The following is a 21070-nucleotide window of genomic DNA, read 5'->3' as shown; positions in this document are numbered from 1 at the left end:
TATACTTGGGACGTTACTGTGATGGCAAAAATCCTGACTGGGTGTTGGTAACAGTGTTGGTCCCAGTGATTAAAATTTTTAAATGTAAATAAAAGTCCCTTGACCTATTTATACTGAATTAATATTGAGTACAAGTTTGACTTGTTACTTTTCTCTAACTTTCATAATTAAAAAAAAAAAATTAATGATCTTAATTTATGTATAGTCTTCATTATTTTAATAAATTTTCGTAAAGTTCATTGCTGTTCTAGAGGGGACAGAGTCAGCCCATTAATGTAAATTAAAAGGAAATCTAAGCTTTCCTTACTGGTATGATACACGTTCTTCCCTTCTTGTGCCCCAGCCGTACAAGGCTGTTATCCTGGGTAAACGTATGACCAGCCAGATCTAGTTGGTCATTTTCATCTGGTCAGCACTATTAGCGACTTCACCATTTGTTGCTTTTCTGTTTTTTCTTTTTTTGTCCTTATTTTGGTATTTTTATGGACTTATGGCAGTTTTATTTAGTTCACAATATTAAGGTAGGGCTTCTGAGTATGGTAAAGCTCCATATTGTTTTACTTGCAAAGTTAAAGAGTTGCCTTGAGAAGACTTTATCTATGCATGGAGTGCACTATCTACTTAAACAAAGTATGCATGATGGGCGAATGAAAGTAAAAACTAGCATAAAATATGCATTGATTAGAATTGTGTAAAGTCCAGAAAGTGGAAAAGAAGTTTTAAAGTGCTTACTCAAGAAGAAAGAGATCATGATTCTTTAGGAGCAGCAGGTGTTGCTTTTTTAGTAGGCAGAATTGGCTCCTTATAGTTTAGGGAGGAAATGTTAAACAATGAGAGATGGACCAGCATTAATGATTCAGAATTCTTTGGGGAATTTTATAGGTAAGTGGGAAGATAGCTTTCTCAGAGCAATTACTGTATTAACCTCTTCAGCACGATGGGTCACATGTGTGACCCTTTATTTTTGCCATATGTATTACGATGGGTCACACGGGTGTCCCAAAATTCTATCAAATCTTCCCTAGCCATAAAGAAAGTCGGAACAGCCACGATAGATTAGTTTCCCCTATTCGTAATGTCTGTGGAGGTTATATTCGTCTACTATAGAAAATGGGATTTTTCAGAATAAAAGAAAACTGGGCATTCATCTTACTCGTAGCAGTGTCGTCAGCGGTAGCATGTGAGTTGTTGGTGGCGGACATACGAAGGTTTTCTGACGTCCCTTTGCCTTTTTTGTGTATATTACATAATGTCTGACATAGAAATTTTTGACAGTGATGATTCATATCATCTGGAGAATTCAGACAGTGAAGATTATGCGTCAATGTAAAGTGCTATCCATGAAAGTGATGACGAAACATTCATATCTTTAGGTGGCGGATGGTCACGTGTTTATATATATATATATATATATATATATATATATATATATATATATATATATATATATATATATATATATATATATATATATATATATATATATATATATATATATATATATATATAATATATATATATATATTTGTTCCGACACAGACACTTACCTCGAAACACTTTGCATAGGAGTCACTGGTGGCTCCTCTCTAACGACCAGAGTTTTGCGTAGTTTACCCTACTATATCCAACGTGACCCGTTAGCGGAAGAGAACGTGACCTGGGGCAATGTCCGAGGTCAGCCATGTGGCGACGATCTCTACCTAGCCAGTATGTTTTCTGGTCGCGTTGTGTTCACACACACCGCTCCTCATTCTCTGTGCGACCCCCTTTGTGCGCGTTACTATGTAGTTACTACATGGTCTCGATTCCTTCACGAGTGATTAGTGCCTTATCTGTGTTCTTTTAGGATCGTTCCTTTGTGCTTTTTTGGCGTTTTAGTGCTTTGCCATGCTTTATGCTTGGGTCTAGCGATCTCTGTGTGTGCTTTGGAGTACGATCGCCGTTGTCCTGGGCCTAGAGCCGGGTATTCGTGTTGGGCTTTCTTGTCAAAGCCAGTTCGCCGTCAGACCCGTGTCCCGGATGTGCCGGTTGGCGCGAGGTCCGATGGGGGAAATGCGGCACGATGAAGACGGATTCGAAGAGGTCTCCTAGGGAAACTAGCATGTCTTCCCCTGCGACGTCGGCAGGAGAGGGGGCAGGTTGAGTGCATTCTTCTCCCCTACCCAGAGTAGGGGACGAGGTAAGTCCTTGAAGTGTAAGAAGTTGGTGCCTCCTTCCCAAGGGAGAGATGTTGTGGGGGGAATCTTCTTTGTTCAGGGCAGATCAGGCGCCTACAGGTGAGTGTGAGGGGGTCCGAGGGACACGTCTCTCTCGTAGGGACGGCGTCTCGGCGGAGGACCCCATGTGGCCTAATAATGTTCCTTTTTTCTTATCACCAGATTCATGGGTAGAGGCCTCAGGCGCTTCAGCTGCGGAGGGATCCGCTGGCGTGGGATGTACCAAGGACGCCGTTGAGGTCCCCACTGGACATGGAGGAGGTCCTATGCTAGTCCTTCACCCTGGATCCGCATCGGGGCTCGATCCTTCGGGCCCTTCAAGCGAGGAACGTCGGAGATGACACAGGAGGAAGAGGGATCAGTCTGTGTGGAGGAACTCCCCTTGCGGTCTCCCACAGGATCTCGGGACGGGAAGTCCCCGTTCCCCTCCATACAAGCCAAGAGCCCCGCCAGAGAGTCAGCTGATGGGCGGAGGACCTCGTCTTGTAGGCCTAAGTCCCTTCCTAGAGCCAACCCATCCGCTCAGTGGAGGGAGCCGTCTTCTAGGATGGGCAGCCTAGACGGGTCTCCCCATCGGGATGATAGACAGGGACGGGCACCCCCGTCGATCTGTTTCACGGAGGAGCCGTCCCGGTTCTCAAGGAGAATGGGGATCAGTCTGTGTGGAGGAACTCCCCTTGCGGTCTCCCACAAGATCTCGGGACGGGAAGTCCCCGTTCCCCTCCATACAAGCCAAGAACCCCGCCAGAGAGTCAGCCGGTGGGTGGAGGACCTCGTCTTGTAGGCCTAAGTCCCTTCCTAGAACCACTCCATCCGCTCAGTGGAGGGAGCCGACTTCTAGGATGGGCAGCCTAGACGTGTCTCCCCATCGAGATGGTAGACGGGGCCGGGCACCCCCGTCGATCTATTTCACGGAGGAACCCGTCCTGTCGTCCAGGGCCTCGAGGATAATGGGTCTCGTTCCCAGACAACAAGCTGAGGGACCTAACTAGGACCTCAGGCTTGATACCTAAGAGAGCAGGAGACAGTCCTCCTGGAACGGCCTCCAAGAGCCTCGACAGGGAGACAGCCGAGGAGCGGAGGACCTCGTCTTGTAGACCTAGTCCCGTCCTAGAGCCACTCCATCCGCTCAGTGGAGGGAGCCGTCTCCTAGGATGGGCAGCCTCGACAGGTCTCCCCATCAAGATGATAGTCGGGGACGGGGGGCCTCCGTCGAACTATTTCACGGAAGATCCCGTCCCGTCGTCCAGGACCTCGAGGAGGTAGGAAACGTCGGCCTAAGGGGGTAGAATGAGCCGAGGGTCCCGTCAAGGTCCCCGTCGAATAGGTGTAAGACCGCTAAATAGACGACTATACCCGACTCTCGCCTCTGCGGCAGTGCCCATCCTCAGTCCACAACCTAGGGCGGAGGCGCCCGTCGCCATAGCTCTTCAACCCCGGACGGAGTACCTGGTCTACGGCAATGAGGGCATGCCAACGGGGTAATCCGCTTACAGGGTGGAGGTCCTTGTCGCCACGGCAAGACCCATCCTAGTGGAGGACTCCCCCTTTAGGACGGAGGCCCTCATCACCATGGAGATGCCCGTCATAACGGGGGCCTCGCCTACAGGACGGAGGCCCTCTCCACCATGACCATGCCCGTCATAACGGAGGACTCCGCCTAGAGGACGGAGGATCTGGATGCCATGGCAATGCCCGTCCAGTGTCAGCTCAAAGTCCTGTCTACAATCACGAGCTCTGTTGGAGGCTCTCCCGGGGCCGCCTCGATGAGTCAGGCCGAGGAAGGAGTCTTCTGACACCTTCACGGAGAGGCCCGTCACCACCTCGAAGGCTCAAAAGGACGGAGGCACCCTTCTCACCTGGAAGGGCTTAACCGCGAGACACTTTCAGAGCGGGGAGGGCCCGTGCTGACTCTACACGTGCTCTGATCCCTCCGTGGCACCCCTCCACGGAGGAGCCTGTGCCTTTATCAAAGGCTCGTTAAGTGACAAAGGTGCCCATCTCTCCGGAAGGTCTTAGCCGCAGGTCCCGTCGGAGCGAAGGTGCCCGTGTTGTATCTACACCCCATCACGAATCTTGGAGGGTGATCTCCTTGATAAGGGGACACAAATTGAGCAGCCAATACCTTAAGAAGTAATTGACTGGCGAACTGGCCTTAACAGGGTTATGGAGGAACCTGTCTAGAAGAATTCATCTTTGGCTCCTTCCGAGGAGAGGGACGTAAAGTTGGGCATAGCCATTGATAAGGTGTTCACCCGAATAAGGACACCTCCAAAGGTCACAGTTCAGCCAAACTGCTACAGGGCCCAAGAGCACAAGGCAAGTATTAGGCCTTAGTAGGCCGTCCACTTGGGACTAGTGAGAAGGAGTCCTAGTAGGGGTAGGACAAGGTGCCCCGGAAGACCGGCTAAATCTCAGTTGACCCAAACCAACAGAATGACTTACATTGGGAATAACCCTGGATTTGTCACAGGTCAAGACCTTTTCCACCCATAGGCAGTCTGAACAACCTGGACAAAGTTCTCCTTCCCTTCCTTCGAGGACATCCCAGAAGAATGAAGGAGGGGCAGAGGTTGGTAGGACATCTGGTGTCCTTAGAGAGGCTAGTTCCGCATGGGAGACAGATCCCAAGGAGGGTTCAATGGAACTTAAAGGAGAGTTGGAACCAGAGAAGTTCCCCAGACAAGTGGTGCCAGTCCGGCAAGGAATCAGACAAGCCGTAGAATGGTGGCAGGATCGGTCACGCACTCTAAAAGGAATGCCCCTGTCCTCCCAACCTCCAGAATCCGCCAGTTTACGGACGGGTAGAAAGAAGGAGGGGGAACGCACCTCCGGGGAAAAGACAGCGAATGGGACTTGGACAGAAAGGGAGAAGTCCCTGCAAAGCAATTTCCTAGAGATGAGAGCAGTCCAGGGAACCTGCAATTATTTCACGGAAGACTTGGAAGGGAATTCAGTGGCCCTGATGTCGGACAATGCAACCTTGGTTGCATACGTTAAGAAGATACGAAGGGCCCGGGACCATGACTCTCCCCAGCGCAGGACGGAAGAAGTGGTTGGTGAGATGACGTCGGCGATGGAGGACTCCGCGTATAGGAGGGTATTCGACTTGATTAAAGGCTACATAACCTGGTAGAACCCGTCCTACAGGAGTTGGAGACGGGGACCTCCGGCTTGAACAAGTTCTAGCCTACACCGCCCAGAAGGAGTCCTCACTTTCCCTTCCTGAGGCCACAAAGTAATTACCACTCGAGGGAAAGTGGACCAAACGGGACTTACAAGACAGGGGAAACCCTGGACATCCTTTGCCAGGGCTTCTCAGACGGAAGGGCGACATCAGCAGTCACCACCTTCTCCCAGTTCGAGTCTGCCCTTTCAGGGGGAGGGCTGAGATCAAAATAGTTGTGCAGACTGGCCCTTCAGATCCTGGATTGGGAAGGAAAAGAGGAAATCAACCCTACAGCAAACTTCATTCTGGGGAAGAAGAACGTCCTAGCAGGCGGCCTCAGCAGAACAGGACAAATAGTTGCATCGGAGTGCTCCCTGCATCCGCGAGTGGCAAGCGACATCATTCAGATGTGGGGGTACCCAGTAATGGATCGGTTTGCAACAAGGAGGACGGACAACTCTCCGTATTCTGTTCACCTGTCCCAGACCCGAAGGCGGCATTGGAGGACGTGTCTCAACTCAGATGGGACGATCTAGACGTGTACGCCTTTCTCCCCCTTCTCCCTAATAAGTCGAGTCCTCAACATGGGGGCAGCAACCAACCTTACAATGACTTTGGTAGCCCCTTTGTTGGTCGGAGAGAGAGTGGTTCGCAGACCTATTGAGTCTCGCCGCTCTCCCTCCCTGGTCTCTTCCCAACATACCAGATCTATGGAGACGACCACATTTTCAAGGGTTTCACGAAACCCACAAGCCCTTCGTCTTCTCGCCTGGAGGTTATCCAATTCCTCTTGAAAAGACAAAGGTACTCAAGCAAGACAGATAGGAGGATGTCCCTTTACCTGAGGAAATCCTCTACGGCCATCTACCAATCCAAGTGGACGATGTACGTCAAGTGGACAAGGACAAGAAGATAGAACCATTAAAAGTATCCATGCCCATTATAGAGGATTTCCTGGTCCATCTCAGGGATAAGTTGGCCGTGACAATCCTAGCGATTAAGGGAGTGCGAACTGCCCTTGGTAAAGTTTTTCTCCTGAGAGGCATAGTTCTCGGTTCTTCAAGACAGGTGTCCATGCTCATCAAGACTTTCGAGCAATCAGGCCCCTTCTGCCCCGAGAATCCCGAATTGGGACCTGGCAAGGGTTCTGGATATGCTCCTAAAACCACCTTTCGAACCCTTAAGAGACATTGTAGGCAGGAATCTCACATTCAAAGTGCTCTTCTTGTTAGCGTTAGCCTCAGCGAAGTGGGTGAGCAAGCTACAAGGATTTTCGTATGAGAAGGAGTTTTCTAGAGGTTGGAAGAAGAGACCCCTTAAGTTAGTCTCCTCCTTCGTCGCCAAGACACAGGATCCATCAGTTTGGGTTCCGAGGTGTGAGAGCTTTACGATCTCAGCAATCCCAAATGAGGTAAACCAGGAAGGTTTGAAATTGTGCCTCGTCAGGGTGATTAGGAAGTGTCTTAAAGGAACGGCGAAGCCCCGTCCGTCTATCAAGAACCTCGTCGTTTCCTGGGGTCAAACGAAAAAGAACATCTAGAATACAGTTTCATTTTGGGTCAGACAAGGAATTAGACAAGCTCCCTTAAATGAGGGGTTTTCAGTGCCAAGAGAACCAAGGGCTCATGATGTTAGGGTTCTAGGCACCGTCCTTTCATCTGTAAAGAACATGTCGGTGGCTCAGGATCTTCGAGCAGGGACTTGGTCTAACCGGTCGACTTTTCACTGATCATTATCTCAAGGACGGTACAAGGAACTCCCAGGATGGGCTTTCGGTCGGGCCGGTCATCTCAGCCTTCCATTCGGATTGACGAATTAAGTCCCGGCCTCGATAGGGAACCACAAATGTTCTAGACACGGGGAGGCTTATTTTTCGTTGTCACCTTTTCCCCCTTTTTCTCGTACTATCAGTTGTCCTCAGAGCTATCGCTCATTAGACAAGCCTCAAGAATCGCCATTATGGAACAAGAACAAGGAAGAAAATCGCAGAAGGGTAAGTGTTACCACACTTAATGAGTTTTTTGTGTAGTTTATCCTACTGTCCATTGGGGTCTTGGGCTACGGGCACTCCCTCCTCCTAAGGTGTAAGTCTCCTATGCAAAGTGTTTCGAGGTAAGTGTCTGTGTCGGAACAAATCACAAATTTTAAGTAATTTGTATTTTTCCTAACATACTTACCGAGAAACACTTTCCAGGTATGGCCCCCCCAACCGTCCCCGCAGTGCCTTTACAGTCCTAGAGTATTGTTCCTTACATAAAACATACTGACTAGGTAGAGATCGTCGCCACATGGCTGACCTCGGACATTGCCCCAGGTCACGTTCTCTTCCGCTAACGGGTCACGTTGGATATAGTAGGGTAAACTACGCAAAACTCTGGTCGTTAGAGAGGAGCCACCAGTGACTCCTATGCAAAGTGTTTCTCGGTAAGTATGTTAGGAAAAATACAAATTACTTAAAATTTGTGATATATATATATATTTTATATATATATATATATATATATATATATATATATATATATATATATATATATATATATATCCTATCTTCCTCAAAAAAGGGAAAATGGTTGTTGCTATTATAATGGTTATCATTGCTATATATATTTTATATACTGTATATATATGTATGTATGTATGTATGTATGTATGTATGTTTGTTTGTATGTCTGTATGTATGCATGTATGCATGTACATACCTGTATGTATGTATGTATGCATATATGTATATATGTATGTATACATATATGTATATATGTATGTATACATACATATACATTATATGTGTACATACATAAATACATATATATATTTTTTTTTCTCGGAGATTAGGGATCTAGGCAATACTCCGTCAACAAAAACGAGTGTAGAAGTATACCTCTGTGGTCACTTGGAAAATACTTTGGGTAATCAACTTTTTCGCACAGAAAATGCATACGCATATACAAATATACATATAACACACATACATATATATATATATATATATATATATATATATATATATATATATATATATATATATATATATACACAATAGATTTACACATACATTTACATACCAAACATATATATGCATACACAGTTGTGCATAAGTATATACATGCACATGTATGTGCACTTATACATATATACATGCATACGGACGGACACACGCATGCGTGCGCGCGCACACACACACACACTTATACTAGTAAATAAATAGTTATATTTGATAATTGGCTGATTTCTGGTGCGTTTACGCGTGACGGAAAAAAGTCGGAATGCTTATATTGACGTTCCAGTGACAGGTCGTGCTGAAGAGGTTAATATCAAGGTGTGGGATGGGAATCAGACAAAAGGAGTTCTTAACAAAACCATTTAGGTTAGGGACTTGTTATTCTCCTACCCTTCAGTCCGGAGGACTTGGTTGGGGAGGAAAACTCTTCTCTACCTTTGGGGCAGTCGTCAAGGAAAGTGTATTACCTTACCCAAGTGAAGTAATGCTCCTTCACCTTTTTCCTTGTAGGTGTATGTGACTGTAAAGACTGATAAGGCCAACTTGGACCAAAGGAAATTGTGGTCTTCCTTGAGCATTACTGGTGCTCAGTGGGCATAAAAGCTGCTGAAAGTGTTAGCTGTTGCCAGGACTTCTGAAACTTGCTGTTACTGTCCCTTCCTCTGATAGAGTAGTGGAGGTATTGAAGGGTGTTAAACTGGCTGTTGTGGTCCCATGTGCTGTTGAAGAAATCTCTCTGGCCTTTTCATCCATAGGAGCATTGTTGTTGGCCTCCAAGACCTTGACCTCAAAGAATCTTCGCAAGAAGCAGCAGCATGTGTGATTCTCCTTCTTTTCTAGTTCTTCTTCCTCCTCAGCCTTGTGTTAGATTCTTCAGATGATGCTTTTTCTAAGAATAAAAAGAAATCATAGTGGAATTCAAGAAAGAACAATTAATAGAAATCATTGGGAACTCAGACCAATATCTTCCTGCTTACTTATGAGATGTTGCGGTATTGAGAACTGACCCAGACATGGAAGGTGTCTTGCTACGGGGTTACAGGAGTTTACGCTTGGGGTACTGGTGCTTGATTTTGTACCAGATGGAGCATGCGTATTGTTGGTCAGAAGGAAAGCCGCCGCCCATATCCTGGATGCCCGAATTGCACCTAAAAATGCTTTGGTACCAAAGGGAGAGATTTTGATTGGTGGTGGGGTGAAAAGAGCCATTGATTGGGCTTCTCATTTTTTATGAGAGACGAGACATTCCATCACGTGAGCATTATTGGAAATACGATCTTCAGTCTCCTTGTAAATATTTTTCTATATGATTGGTCACCATGTTTGGTCATAATGGATTGGTCACAATGTGATGGATTGCCTCGTTACTCATCACCTCCTAATTGTCCTAGTATCTCTTGGGTCACTGGAGATGACACTATGCACTTGTGGTAGGGAGCGAGAGCACCTGTTACCCATTCTTTTCTCATGTGCTCTGTCCACACACAACTGAGAACAAAGCAGTTAACCACCCAGCACCACTCAGTATTCTTCAGAGCACTGAGATGATATGATGCACATGCGGGATCAGCAATAAGGTATGTACATGACGTGCCTGTGTGTCATCGGATTCCTTGCTCATCAACATGAACCACAGAGATTACTTTGTAATCTCTGGGAGCTTGAGTGCCAAAGGCAGTTCTGTCTCTGAAGGGGAGGTTAATAATTGATCGGGGCCTCCTTCAACCTCTACACTCTCAGCTCAGGTAACAGAGGTAGGAGTTTAGAAATGCCAGAAAAGTTTTTACTTATCACCACCTACGGTAGTGGTATACCTATAAGTCCTTGGATACTTTTACCCTTTGTCCTGTGGTGACTGCTTAACAGGTTATATAGTTAGCCTAAGGTAGTGTTTATAAGCCTAAATTGAAAGTTAGAATGACTGGCTTTCTACTCTTCTTTCTTCCTCGTCTATTTAGGGTGCATCAGCCTTGGCTGTTGTTAGCAGGTAAGCTTCATAGCCAATCAACCTTTCTTTTTGTGTAGGATTTGTTTAAAAAGTATCAACCCTTGAATGTATTTAAACTAATATATCATATTAGCAATAGATATTTTGTGCAATGTACAAAATATCACTTACGAGGAAATACCATAGGTTTTCCTGTGACTGAGTACCATTTATTTTTGGTACAAGCCTAATACTTGTGCGATCTCTATGCACAGTTGTTACAAGGCTAGCGGAGTTATCACCTTTGCTCCTCGACAGGAGCAGGTGTTCTTGACCTTTTCTGGGAAATTGATCTGGTCGGAATTTCTTGGTTCATAGGGACTCACTCCTAAGGATAAGCTTATTAAAGAACGATGGTTTGTATACGTGTTGGAATAGCCCACAAATTTTTAAAGTGATTTATATTTTTCCTAAGTAAGCAAACCTGGAACCTTTAAGTTACTCTTCCTAGCTCAACCACCCCAGAAATCCTAGACCTAAAGGTCTTGCTGACTGATGAATCAAATTTCAATGACCGTTTCACCTTCACTGGAGTCATACCCCTATCAAAGGACACACAGTATATTTAGGAAAAGTAAAAATTACTTAAGAAATATGTGATACTTTAATATTTAATTGTTCCTACATAGATGCAAACTTTTGCTATTTAATAGGAGTATTTCAGTAAAGTTAGAACCTCTGTTAAAATATCTAACAAGGTGTCATTAGTTCCTTTTGGGTAGTGGGCAATCAATGTCAGTATACCGGAAAGCCACTTTGACTTTAGCCTCCGAGCAGTACAGATATACTCTGTCACCCCAACTTTGTCTTTACAGAGCGTGTTTGCTGTTTGTAGAATGGAGAAACAATGCGCGGGCATGCAGATCTTCCTGGAAGTTTCTGGCCGCAAGCGTGGCACCTTCATGAGCAGGAGTAATGTTGACCCCATTCTTTGTGTCCTTGTTGGGGGCATGACTGGTCTCTGTCTTCCCCTTGTAAAGAGAGTAATGACCGCTTGTTGGCACTGTGGTTAGAATACGGTAAGAGACCAAATAAGAAGGCAAAGCATGACTCGTCTCCTTCTGAGTCTTCCTCAAGGCCAAAGAAATCTGCTAGTTCTCTTGTTTCACCTTCAGGTATTCTTCCCCTTGAACCTTCTATGTCTCCTCCACCCAAGGGGATGGGGAATAAGCAGCATGACCCAGATCTAACATATCCGCCAGCAGGGTGTAAGGTTGTATATAAGTAATGAATGAAAATATGAAATACTTCAGATCAGTCATATATAAACTATAGAACGAGACTTATGTCAACCTGATCAACAAAATAGAATTTTGAAAAAGTTTGAACATACAGAGTTCCACACTTGCAAATCACTGAACGCTCACCGTTCAGGCAAAAAATTTACTGATGAAGCAGTTTCCTAGTTTTGCGCTTACATTCCAGAGTGATCCCACTTTTCAGAAGAGGAATTGACGTACAGTACAGTCAACCCTCGCTCTTCGTTGGGTTAGGTAGCAGAGACAGGCGCGAAGAAGGAAGATCCGCGAATACTTGGTGCCCTATGATGGGATAACTCCTAACACTACCAACTCACTGCCTTTGCTTACGCGCAGTCTATTAACACACTAAGTACGGCCTAATATTGTTTTTTACTTGGTTTCTATCACAGTAAAAGTATTTGTAATTGAATGAAAATACTTCAGTAAGTGTACAGTACATGAGGACATGTGAACACTTCATACTGACATGAGAAGTGTAGAGTACAGTACACTCTTTGGTGTAGATGCAACAGTTCCTCCTTTACTTAAACCAGATGGCTCAGTCACTCACTGTCCAAAGGAAAAGGCAACTCTTTTGGCTGATGTTTTTGACAGTAAACAGAGTAATGAAAAACTTGAACTTCCTCATTCCTGCTTTCCTGAGGCAAAACTAACTAGCTTTTCGATCTCGTGAGATTAAAGCTCTGCTTTTGGAGGTGTAGACCCAAATGGTATTTTTCCTTTGTTTTTTATAAGACAGCAGATTTCTTAGCTCCAAAGTTATGTTACTTTGAGCAAGTTAGCAAGAAGAGGAGCTTTTAGCACTTGTTGGAGAATTGGTAATGTTACTCCTCTATGTAAATGTGTTTGTGGTAGCTCAAGTCCCACTGATTACCGCCCAATTTCCATAACTCCCATATTATCTAAGGTTTTTGAATGTCTTCTGGCAAAACGTCTTAATAGGTTTGCTGAAGGTAATCATCTATTCCCTAGTTTACAATTTGGTTTTCGTAAAGGCCTTGGAGCATGTGATGCCCTTCTTACAATCTCCAATGCTGTACAAACAATCCCTTGATTGTGGTGAATCCCTTAATAGAGATTTAGCTAAAATTAGTGCATGGTGCAAATTATGGGGTATGAAGTTGAATCCTAACAAAACTCAAGTATGATTTTAAGTAGGTCAAGGACGGTGGCTCCTCAACATCCGGATCTCAGTATTGATAATGTTTCTTTAAATTTGTATGACTTAAAATTTTAGGTGTGATTCTCGACAGCAAATTTACTTTTGATAAACACGTTAGGTCTGTGTCTTCTTCAATTGCACAAAAAATTGGCTTATTGAGAAAGTCTTACAAGATTTTTGGTGATCAATCTATTCTGAAGAAGAGTTTTAATTCTTTCATTCTACCTTGTTTTGAGTATTGTTCTCCTGGGCAGAGAAGGAAGTAACGCAATGAGATTTTTTATTTGATAGGTTACTGTATATGGTTCTCTGTGTCGCGAACGAGCGAAATGGTGAAAAATTAACCCATGAAAAATGAGAGTGGACTTTATATATTGGATATGCATTTTTGAGCTAGCACTCCACAGCGCCTCTCAAGTGAAGTGATTTCTCAATCCTGATGCAGAGGGAGAACCGGTCTCTGAGATCAAGACACATGCTCGTGCACGGCACACTTATTATTATTATTATTATTGTTATTTCTGGGTCGACCTGTGGCGGCCGGTGAAAAGAGTGGACTCTTTTCACCGGGCGCCACAGGTCTCTCCCCAGAAATAGATTTTTCCCTCGTCAAAATCCCTTTATTATTATTACTATTATTATTATTATTATTATTATTATTATTATTATTATTATTATTTTATTATTTATTATTTATTATTATTACTATTTCAAGTTTGGCTGTAACCTTAGTTGGAAAAGTAAGATGCTATAAGCCCAAGGGCTCCAACAGGGAAAAATAGCATGAGTGAGAATATCTTGCAGTAAAGACAAAATCTCTCCTGTACATAAAAGGGTTAAAAAACAGTCACTCTCAACTATTGGTGACACTTCTGTACATGAAAAGGCTAGAGTACAATAGTTCTTACCTCATGGCAACTCTCTTGTACATTCAAATGTTAGTGGACAAGTGCTTCCTTCAGGCTGCATATGCAGTAGTTTCACCATCACCACCCAACTGGCTCAACAAGGAGCATGCACATCCTTGGGAGTTCCAGTATGCCCCTTGCCTCAAATACCTACCAGGGTTTTCGCCCCCCAGCGTGGAACACAATTGACGGAACATACTTGTTACTGTATCCATAAAAGGTTATCAGTTTGAAAGAACTCGCCTGTTGGCTCTTCCACTCCCAATCAGCCTGATTCTAATTGAAGGAGTTCCGCAACTTTAGAAAGGCAGCCAAGAACAACACCGTCCACTGGTCCTCCCGGAGTGAGTGTCCTTCAGGGATGGAGGTATTCCACCAGTCACCTAAGGTTTTTTGGGTTCAAAAGGCACCTTCAGAGCTTCTAGGAAAGAGGACCCCTTGTCCATGGCCTCATCCTAATCTGATTACAGGCCAGGTTCTGTTTTAAAATCATGCAAACAATGGTTCGAACCTCGACTCTATGATCGGTCTGACTCCCCCGTACCACTGTTGAGGACTAGTTGAGGGAGAGTCCAATTACCCAGGTTTCAAGGCCTGGTCCAGCAGAAGCAGAAAACCCTGAGTTTGAATCAGCATTCTGGAAGGTCCTTGCCATTGTTAGGCATATGAGCAGCTTAGAGAAAGCCTCGAGGGTGCCAATCAATTCAAGCTGAACATCTTTTGACCACTTGTTTGTGGACCTTCCTGGACTCAAAACTCATCTTGGAGCTTCCTTGTCTGAATTAGCTCTTGAAGCTATTAAGAACACAGATACGCAAGTCTCTGGGAGAAGTAATTCTCTCAGAATTAGTTGGTCTAATATTTTGCCTCAGGCAGTCTTTAGCTAGAAGAGGTATTATGTTCCATTGAAACTTAGTCCCCCCTTCTCTACATATCGATGCCATGGTTACAACCTTAACACCATTGTTACTAATGGAAATACTCAGACTTGGGGTTTTTGTGACCTATAGAAAACTTCCCGTCCTGACGATTGTTGTACTGTGGGTAGAGTTTTGCTGAAGCTCAATAGATTCTTGTAGTGTCTGCAACCTTACCAATCTTGTGAGCTAATGATGGGATGTTTGGAAGAGCCTATAGGTCTGCTTGCTGAGTCATCAGCAGCCATTGCCAGGCCCTCCCTGGTGCTAGCTTGGTTGGAGAGGGGTCTTGGGTGCTGATCATATGTATATATGGTCAGTCTCTAGGGCATTTTCCTGCTAGCTAGTGCATTGTCACTGTACCTTGCCTCTGCCATTCATGCACAACCTGTTAACCTTTAAATCAGAGCCTGTCATCTTCTTAGGTTCTGAGGCTGTCATGGCAAGCCTCCAAGCCACTTCCTGGCTGGACCACTGGTTGGGTGTAGTGGCACTCTGTGTTTTCTCTGGATCTGATGAATCCTGAGAACAAAAAGGACTTTACTGATCTAGTCCTTTCATGGGCAAAAGCAGTTACCTTTTTGGGTCACCAGTCAGTTAACCTGTGGGCCAACAGAGTCTTCAAAAGAAGACTCAGTGGGAGCTAAGTTCATCTGGTAGGTCGGCCAACAAGAAGCTGTGTCCCTAAGGAATGCTCTTATTCTTAAGAGTTGGAGAAATGGAGGAAATAGTCACTGGATGCTATTTTTCATGTAGCTCTTTCTGTCAAGGGGGCAAAGAACCTAAATTCATTTAATTGGTGTCTACTCCATCTTACTTTTTTCATAGAATTCCCTATCCAAGTCAACCCTTTCAACCCGGAGATGGTCAGTTCAGAATGGGATGAGATAGAAGAGGAGACAGAGAGTGATAGGATTAGCATCCATCAGCTAGCTGCCATGATTAAAGGAATGCCTATGAAGCCATTGGCCAAGGTGACAATTGTACTGGGTTAAGGAATAGGTGGTAAATGTCCTTTAGGATAAATACTAGATCTAGTTCATTGTCTCGCATCCTCTCCTTTCTCAAACTTCTATGACACTATCATTGTACCATTCAAAGTTGGTGAAACACCTTGCCCTAATCAGAGTTGGAGAAACTTAGAAAAGGGTGAATTACAGGTCCTACAAGACAGATCTTCAGGCTTTTATGCTTGCCTGTTCATGACAGAGAAGGCAACTTAGGCTGGAGACAGCCGTACAAAATGGAGATGGCAAACGCTGTATGGGCGCCCATCAAGAGGAACGACTTCATGCTTTCTCTGCCCCTGAAAGATGCATACTTTCAAACAGCAGTCCATTGTTAATCAAAGAAATTCTTCCACTTCATCCTCAAAAGGAAGGATTTTTTAAATTAAAGTTTTGTCAACTACCCCTCAAGCGTTCTTTGATTGTTCATGTTAGTTTCAGATTGGGCACAGGCCAAGGTCATACGTCTACTGAGGTACCTAGACGATTACTTAATCCTGTCCTTTCAGAGATAGCTCTTTTAACATCTGAATGAACTTCTCTCCTTTTGCTAGATCCAGAAATCTTGGTAAAATCTTAAATAAATCCCACCTAACCTCCAAGCAGAGGATGATGTATCTGGAAATGTTGATAGATACCTTAGTGGCAAATGTTTTTCCATCAGATGATCGCATCAGCAAACTAAGGAGAATAGCCTGACCTTTCATGTCACAACTGTCATTGCTGACAACTTCTTGGTTGCCTCTCATCCATGGAGAAGCTCATTCCACAAGGAGGGTCTTCACCAAAGGTCTGTTCACTGGTATCTGAAAAGACACTTGACAACAGATACTGACCCCCCTCTTCTCCTGATCCCAGTAAGACCAAGAGGTTTGGGATGATCTAACCTGATGGCTAAAGGACGAGAACCTCATTAAGGGAATTCCTCTGTAGTACTCTCCTTTGGAGTTGCTGTTCTTCACAGATCCATCATAGGATAGATGGGGAGTGCACCTAGGAAATCAAATCACCTCAAGGTGCTGGTTCAAGGAAGTGAAGAGCCTGCACATCAACCTGTGAAAATTGAGGGTAGCACTCTTGGCACTGGAATCATTCCAACAGAGTGGGAGAGATCACATGCCCTTGTTAGTATTTTTAAGCGACATGCATTAGCAAGCAAAGAGGCAGTACTGTTTCACAGCACCTCTGTGAATTGGCAAAGAATCTCACTTCTGGGTGCTAAGCAATACAATGGAGCTGTCAGCATAATTCACTCTTGACAAAAGGAATGTAATTGCTGACAAGCTTAGCCGCCAGGGTCAAATGGTAGGAACTGGGTGGTTCCTTCATCTTCTAGTAGTGAAGTTTCTTTGGACTTAGTAGGGTTCTCCATCTGTAGTCAAGTTTGCCCCTGGGCTTAACAGGAAACTACAGGTTGCCAGTCCTGGACCATTTAGCAATACTAGAGGATGCATTCCAGCATCCTTGGGACAACCCTGATGCCTATGCTTTTCTGCTCATAGCCTGATTCAAAGGACAGCTGTGGCTGATCCAAGGTTTGAGGATTTCTTCATTTTTTCCCTTAGAGATGTGACCAATAATCTGGAGGATTTGCTTCTTTGTCTTGTGTGTGTACTAAGACTCAACCTGAAAAAAAATCCAAGCATTTAGAGCGTGATTTATAAACCTGTTTGCGAGTTCATATAGGTGCTAGAAGAAAAGCTCCAGAAACACCATCTCTTGGCTTCAATAAATTATAAAGAGACTGTATCTACCTTCACGAGGCACATGTCAGTGCCACAAATGTTGAAGGCAGGTGTCTGGAAACTCCAGACAATCTTCACAGCCCACTACCTGAGGAAATATACCTGCTAGTCCTTTGACATGTTCTCCCTAGAACCTGTGGTAGCTGCTCAGCAAGTGATGTGGCTTATTTAGCTCCCTCACAGGACAAAAAGTATCCCTTCTAAGATTGCGGTTACAACAAATTTTAGTAAGACAGAATATCTGGCCCTTTCCATATTTCCATATTTGGGGTATCACAGTCACGCCATCATTTGCTGGAACCGACTCTGATGCAAGAAAGTTATCATACCAAACTACTATTGTATTGTGTAGATAGAAGTACTATATATTCTCCTATTCTTGTGAGGGCAAGAATAGCCATACAATTCAGACAGTACATCCTATGAGGACAAGTTCATCCATGGCTGTGTGTAAAACAGAAATGTAGTCTGTCACCTGAGAATATTTTCTCAGGTTGATAGGAGGCTAATTGGAATCAACACTCTTGTACCGTACCTCTTTAGGTCCGAGTGTTTGACATCCTGAGATTTTAAACTTGCCAGTTTAGTTATAGGAACTTCTACTTTCTAAGCACAGTATAAGTCTCTTATTAAAGAATGATGCTTTGTACCTGTGTAAGAACAAATCACATTTCCTTATTAAGTACTTTATATGTTTGCTAACTGTAGAAACCTGAGTCCTTTGTTAAATTCCTTGCCTCAGCTGCCTTGTAATTCCTAGGTGAAGGTCTAAGTGGCTTTGAAGTGTAATAGGGGAGGGGGGAGGGGGAATCCCCACCGGTCGTCAGTAACTACCGACACCTCATCATAAATTTTAACACTAGAGTTTCCAGCTTTACTGAAGCCATACTCCTAGTAAAGAACTCATGTTTGTATAGGCTAGTTAGGAAAAATACAAATTACTTGGAAATATTTATATTTTTTATCTTTTCAGATGCATAGTTGTTCATGGATGTAGTGTGGCAACATTCCAGCTCCTTCTAGGGTTCCTTTATACTGGCCATGTGGAATGTACTAACTTACCTCCAGATCAGCTCGTTGATTTGTTGGTTTTGGCGGATCATTATGGTGTAAGTATTCATATTATTGCAAAGTAGTGTTAATTATTGCTATAACAAGTACTGTACTCTAGTTGATGGTACTCTTGTGATTGTTTTACCTCGGTAATAATCAACATTTCATTGATAGTTCAGGCAATTGTTCTTATATAACTGGGTTAGAGTCTTCAAAAATAGAATTGTTCCTACACAAATACAAACCATTGTCCTTTACATAGGAGAACAATAAAAGCAAAGCTAGGAAAACGGCAATTTAAAACTCATAAGGTGGTGTTGAGACCGACAGGTAGTTACCTGCTGGCTCATTGATAACTTACTTAGATATCATATGTCAGTGGAAATGGGTGTTCTCTCTGATGGGGAATATTTGAAGACTTTAGTTATTATTTATTTCTATTTTTCTGGCAAGTTTGGCTTTAAGAGTTTTGGTGTTTTTGGTAAGGATGTTTTCTGAAATGGCCTGAAGTTATGCCAAAGACCTGCAGCACTTTTATGATTGCATTGAATGTTTAACCTCCTTGGACTTGGCCCTCTTGTAGAGGGCAGATATGTTATCAGGCTTTACCATGTGATGAGTGTTTGGAGTTGCCATCCTCCAAGTGGGAGACATATGGCATGAGGAGAAACAAGTTGGAAATGGATTCTTTGTCTTCAAGGTCTTCCTCTAAGTCAAAGAAGGCCTGACTTACTTTTTTGCATTGCGGTTGCTTTGGCTTTCTTTGGGGATTGAAGACTCTCCTTTGCAGGAGAAATGGTAGCAGGCTCTAGCAGCAAAGCACCAGCGGGATGTTCCTGCTACAGCGAATGACCCTTGGGTGTTTCCCAGGAAGATTTTCATCTCTTCAGCCCCATCAGAGCCTTCAGTAGGAGACTTGTCTCTTCAGCGCCTTTCTTCTTTCCAGAAGATGGATAAGCGATTGCCCAACCCTTGCCCATCAAGGAGGTCTCCTCCTTTAGAGCTCTCTAAATCCTTGTGCAAGGTTGTTTCTCAATCTTTTTGAAATCCTTCCTTTTTTGAGGGGATCATAGGTTAGTTTTATGCAGGCAATCCTATTTCTTTCATCCTTCCACAGGTTCAGAGATGACTCCCCTTCAAGATAGACTTCCAGACAGGCCTCTTCCAGACACTCATCACCATTGCGTGCTTTCAGACATGTATCACCAGGCACCTCTTCCAGGTGGTCCCCTTTTGAGAATGTCTTTACTATGGGGACCTCACCACTATGTGCCTCACATTCTACTGCTACTGCTTCTCCAAAACGCACCTCAACCCAGCGCATCTTGCATTCCAGGTTATTTAATTTTAGGCTAGATTCCAGCACCTCTTCTAGATGTGTTTCACCCCTACGTGCTTCCCCAATGAGCTCTTTTCCTGGACATGCCTCAACCTTTGGATAGACATCTTTCAGACATGCTTGTTTTGTAGGGGTTTATCTTTGAACACTTTCTTGACGCACTTCATCTTCTGGACACGTGTCTGCTGGATGAGCTATTACCAGTTCAGCTTTTGGTTGCACTTCAACCCAGCATTGCTCATCCAAGTACTACTCGTCCAGAAGTCGACCTTCGAGATGGGAGACTCCCTTTCCTAGAACTGTTTCTGAGTGGCTGTCCCTTGAGCATACTACACACACTTTCATGGTAATCCATAGAATATCTCCTTCTGAACGTGCTAGGCGTGTAGCTCCAGAATGTGCTAAACGTGTCACCCTAGAACATGCCAGACATTTCACCCCAGAACATGTTAAGAATCATTTCCCTGAAGGATCTAGATGGTCTTCTAGGTGCACAAGGTATTTCACCCCAAAATGCGCTAGTCACAATACACTAGATCATACAAGGCAGATTGTTCTTGAATGCCCAGACATGTTTTTCCTGAGCTTTCTAGGTGCCCTTCGACTGGTAGATTAAGTCGGCTTGATCCTGAATTATTTGCTATTTCAGGTTTAGATAAGCATTCAAAGTCCCGTTCAAAATGCACTTGGCGTTCTTCTTCGAGAAAATGGTCTGGAAGATGATTGGGAGAGCCCTCACCTTCAAAGGATAGGTTCAGGCAAGTGGATTCTCCGGCAAGGGAAGAATCTTTGAGGCGAACAAAACTTCCTTTGGCGATTGCATCTCTAACATCAGAACACAGACCATCCTGGCTGGATCCAGGGACGTAATAGACTCCAGGGACGTGGACAGGCAGCTGGAGCATGTCAGTGTTTGCTCCAGGAAAAGATTCAGAAATGTGGGACAGGTTACGCTGCATAGAGGGAACACTCATACAAGATCTCACTTAGGATTTCTCTCCCCTAGAGCAATTACCTTGGTAGATAACTACAGGTTGTCGCCGACTTACAACAGAGATAGGGACTGAAAGACGCGTCGTAAGTCGAGTTTGACATATCTCAAACTCAAAAAGTGAAGTTTCGTAGATTTATTATGATGCATCATGATTTGGCAATCATCTCGATCATTTTTTATCAATATTTTCTTACTGTTTATCATTACAGTATTTGATTTTCTTGTTTAATAGGATATCATATGCTCTATTAATGCATTTTGTATTCTATTTTTCAATTTTGGATTCATTTTATCAATAAAAATTACTTAATAT

At 44.0% G+C, this 21070-nt stretch overlaps 1 protein-coding gene across 3 annotated transcripts in view; it reads left to right on the top strand.

Moving 5' to 3' along the window:
* LOC137631063 (uncharacterized) overlaps positions 1-21070 on the top strand; it is a 307769-nt gene that overhangs the window by 59438 nt on the left and 227261 nt on the right. For all 3 annotated transcript variants that reach the window (XR_011041845.1, XR_011041844.1, XM_068362666.1), the window contains exon 15: positions 18345-18480. Coding sequence is in view for 1 of the 3 variants with exons in the window: in XM_068362666.1 (XP_068218767.1) it covers positions 18345-18480 (136 nt within the window). In the remaining 2 variants the exon portion in view is untranslated. The remainder of the gene's footprint in view (positions 1-18344; positions 18481-21070) is intronic.

The sequence above is a fragment of the Palaemon carinicauda genome, chromosome 39 (genome assembly GCF_036898095.1).
Source record: "Palaemon carinicauda isolate YSFRI2023 chromosome 39, ASM3689809v2, whole genome shotgun sequence".
NCBI lineage: Eukaryota > Metazoa > Arthropoda > Malacostraca > Decapoda > Palaemonidae > Palaemon > Palaemon carinicauda.
The sequence above is the reverse complement of the archived record's forward strand: the minus strand, read 5'-3'. Positions and strand labels throughout refer to the sequence as shown.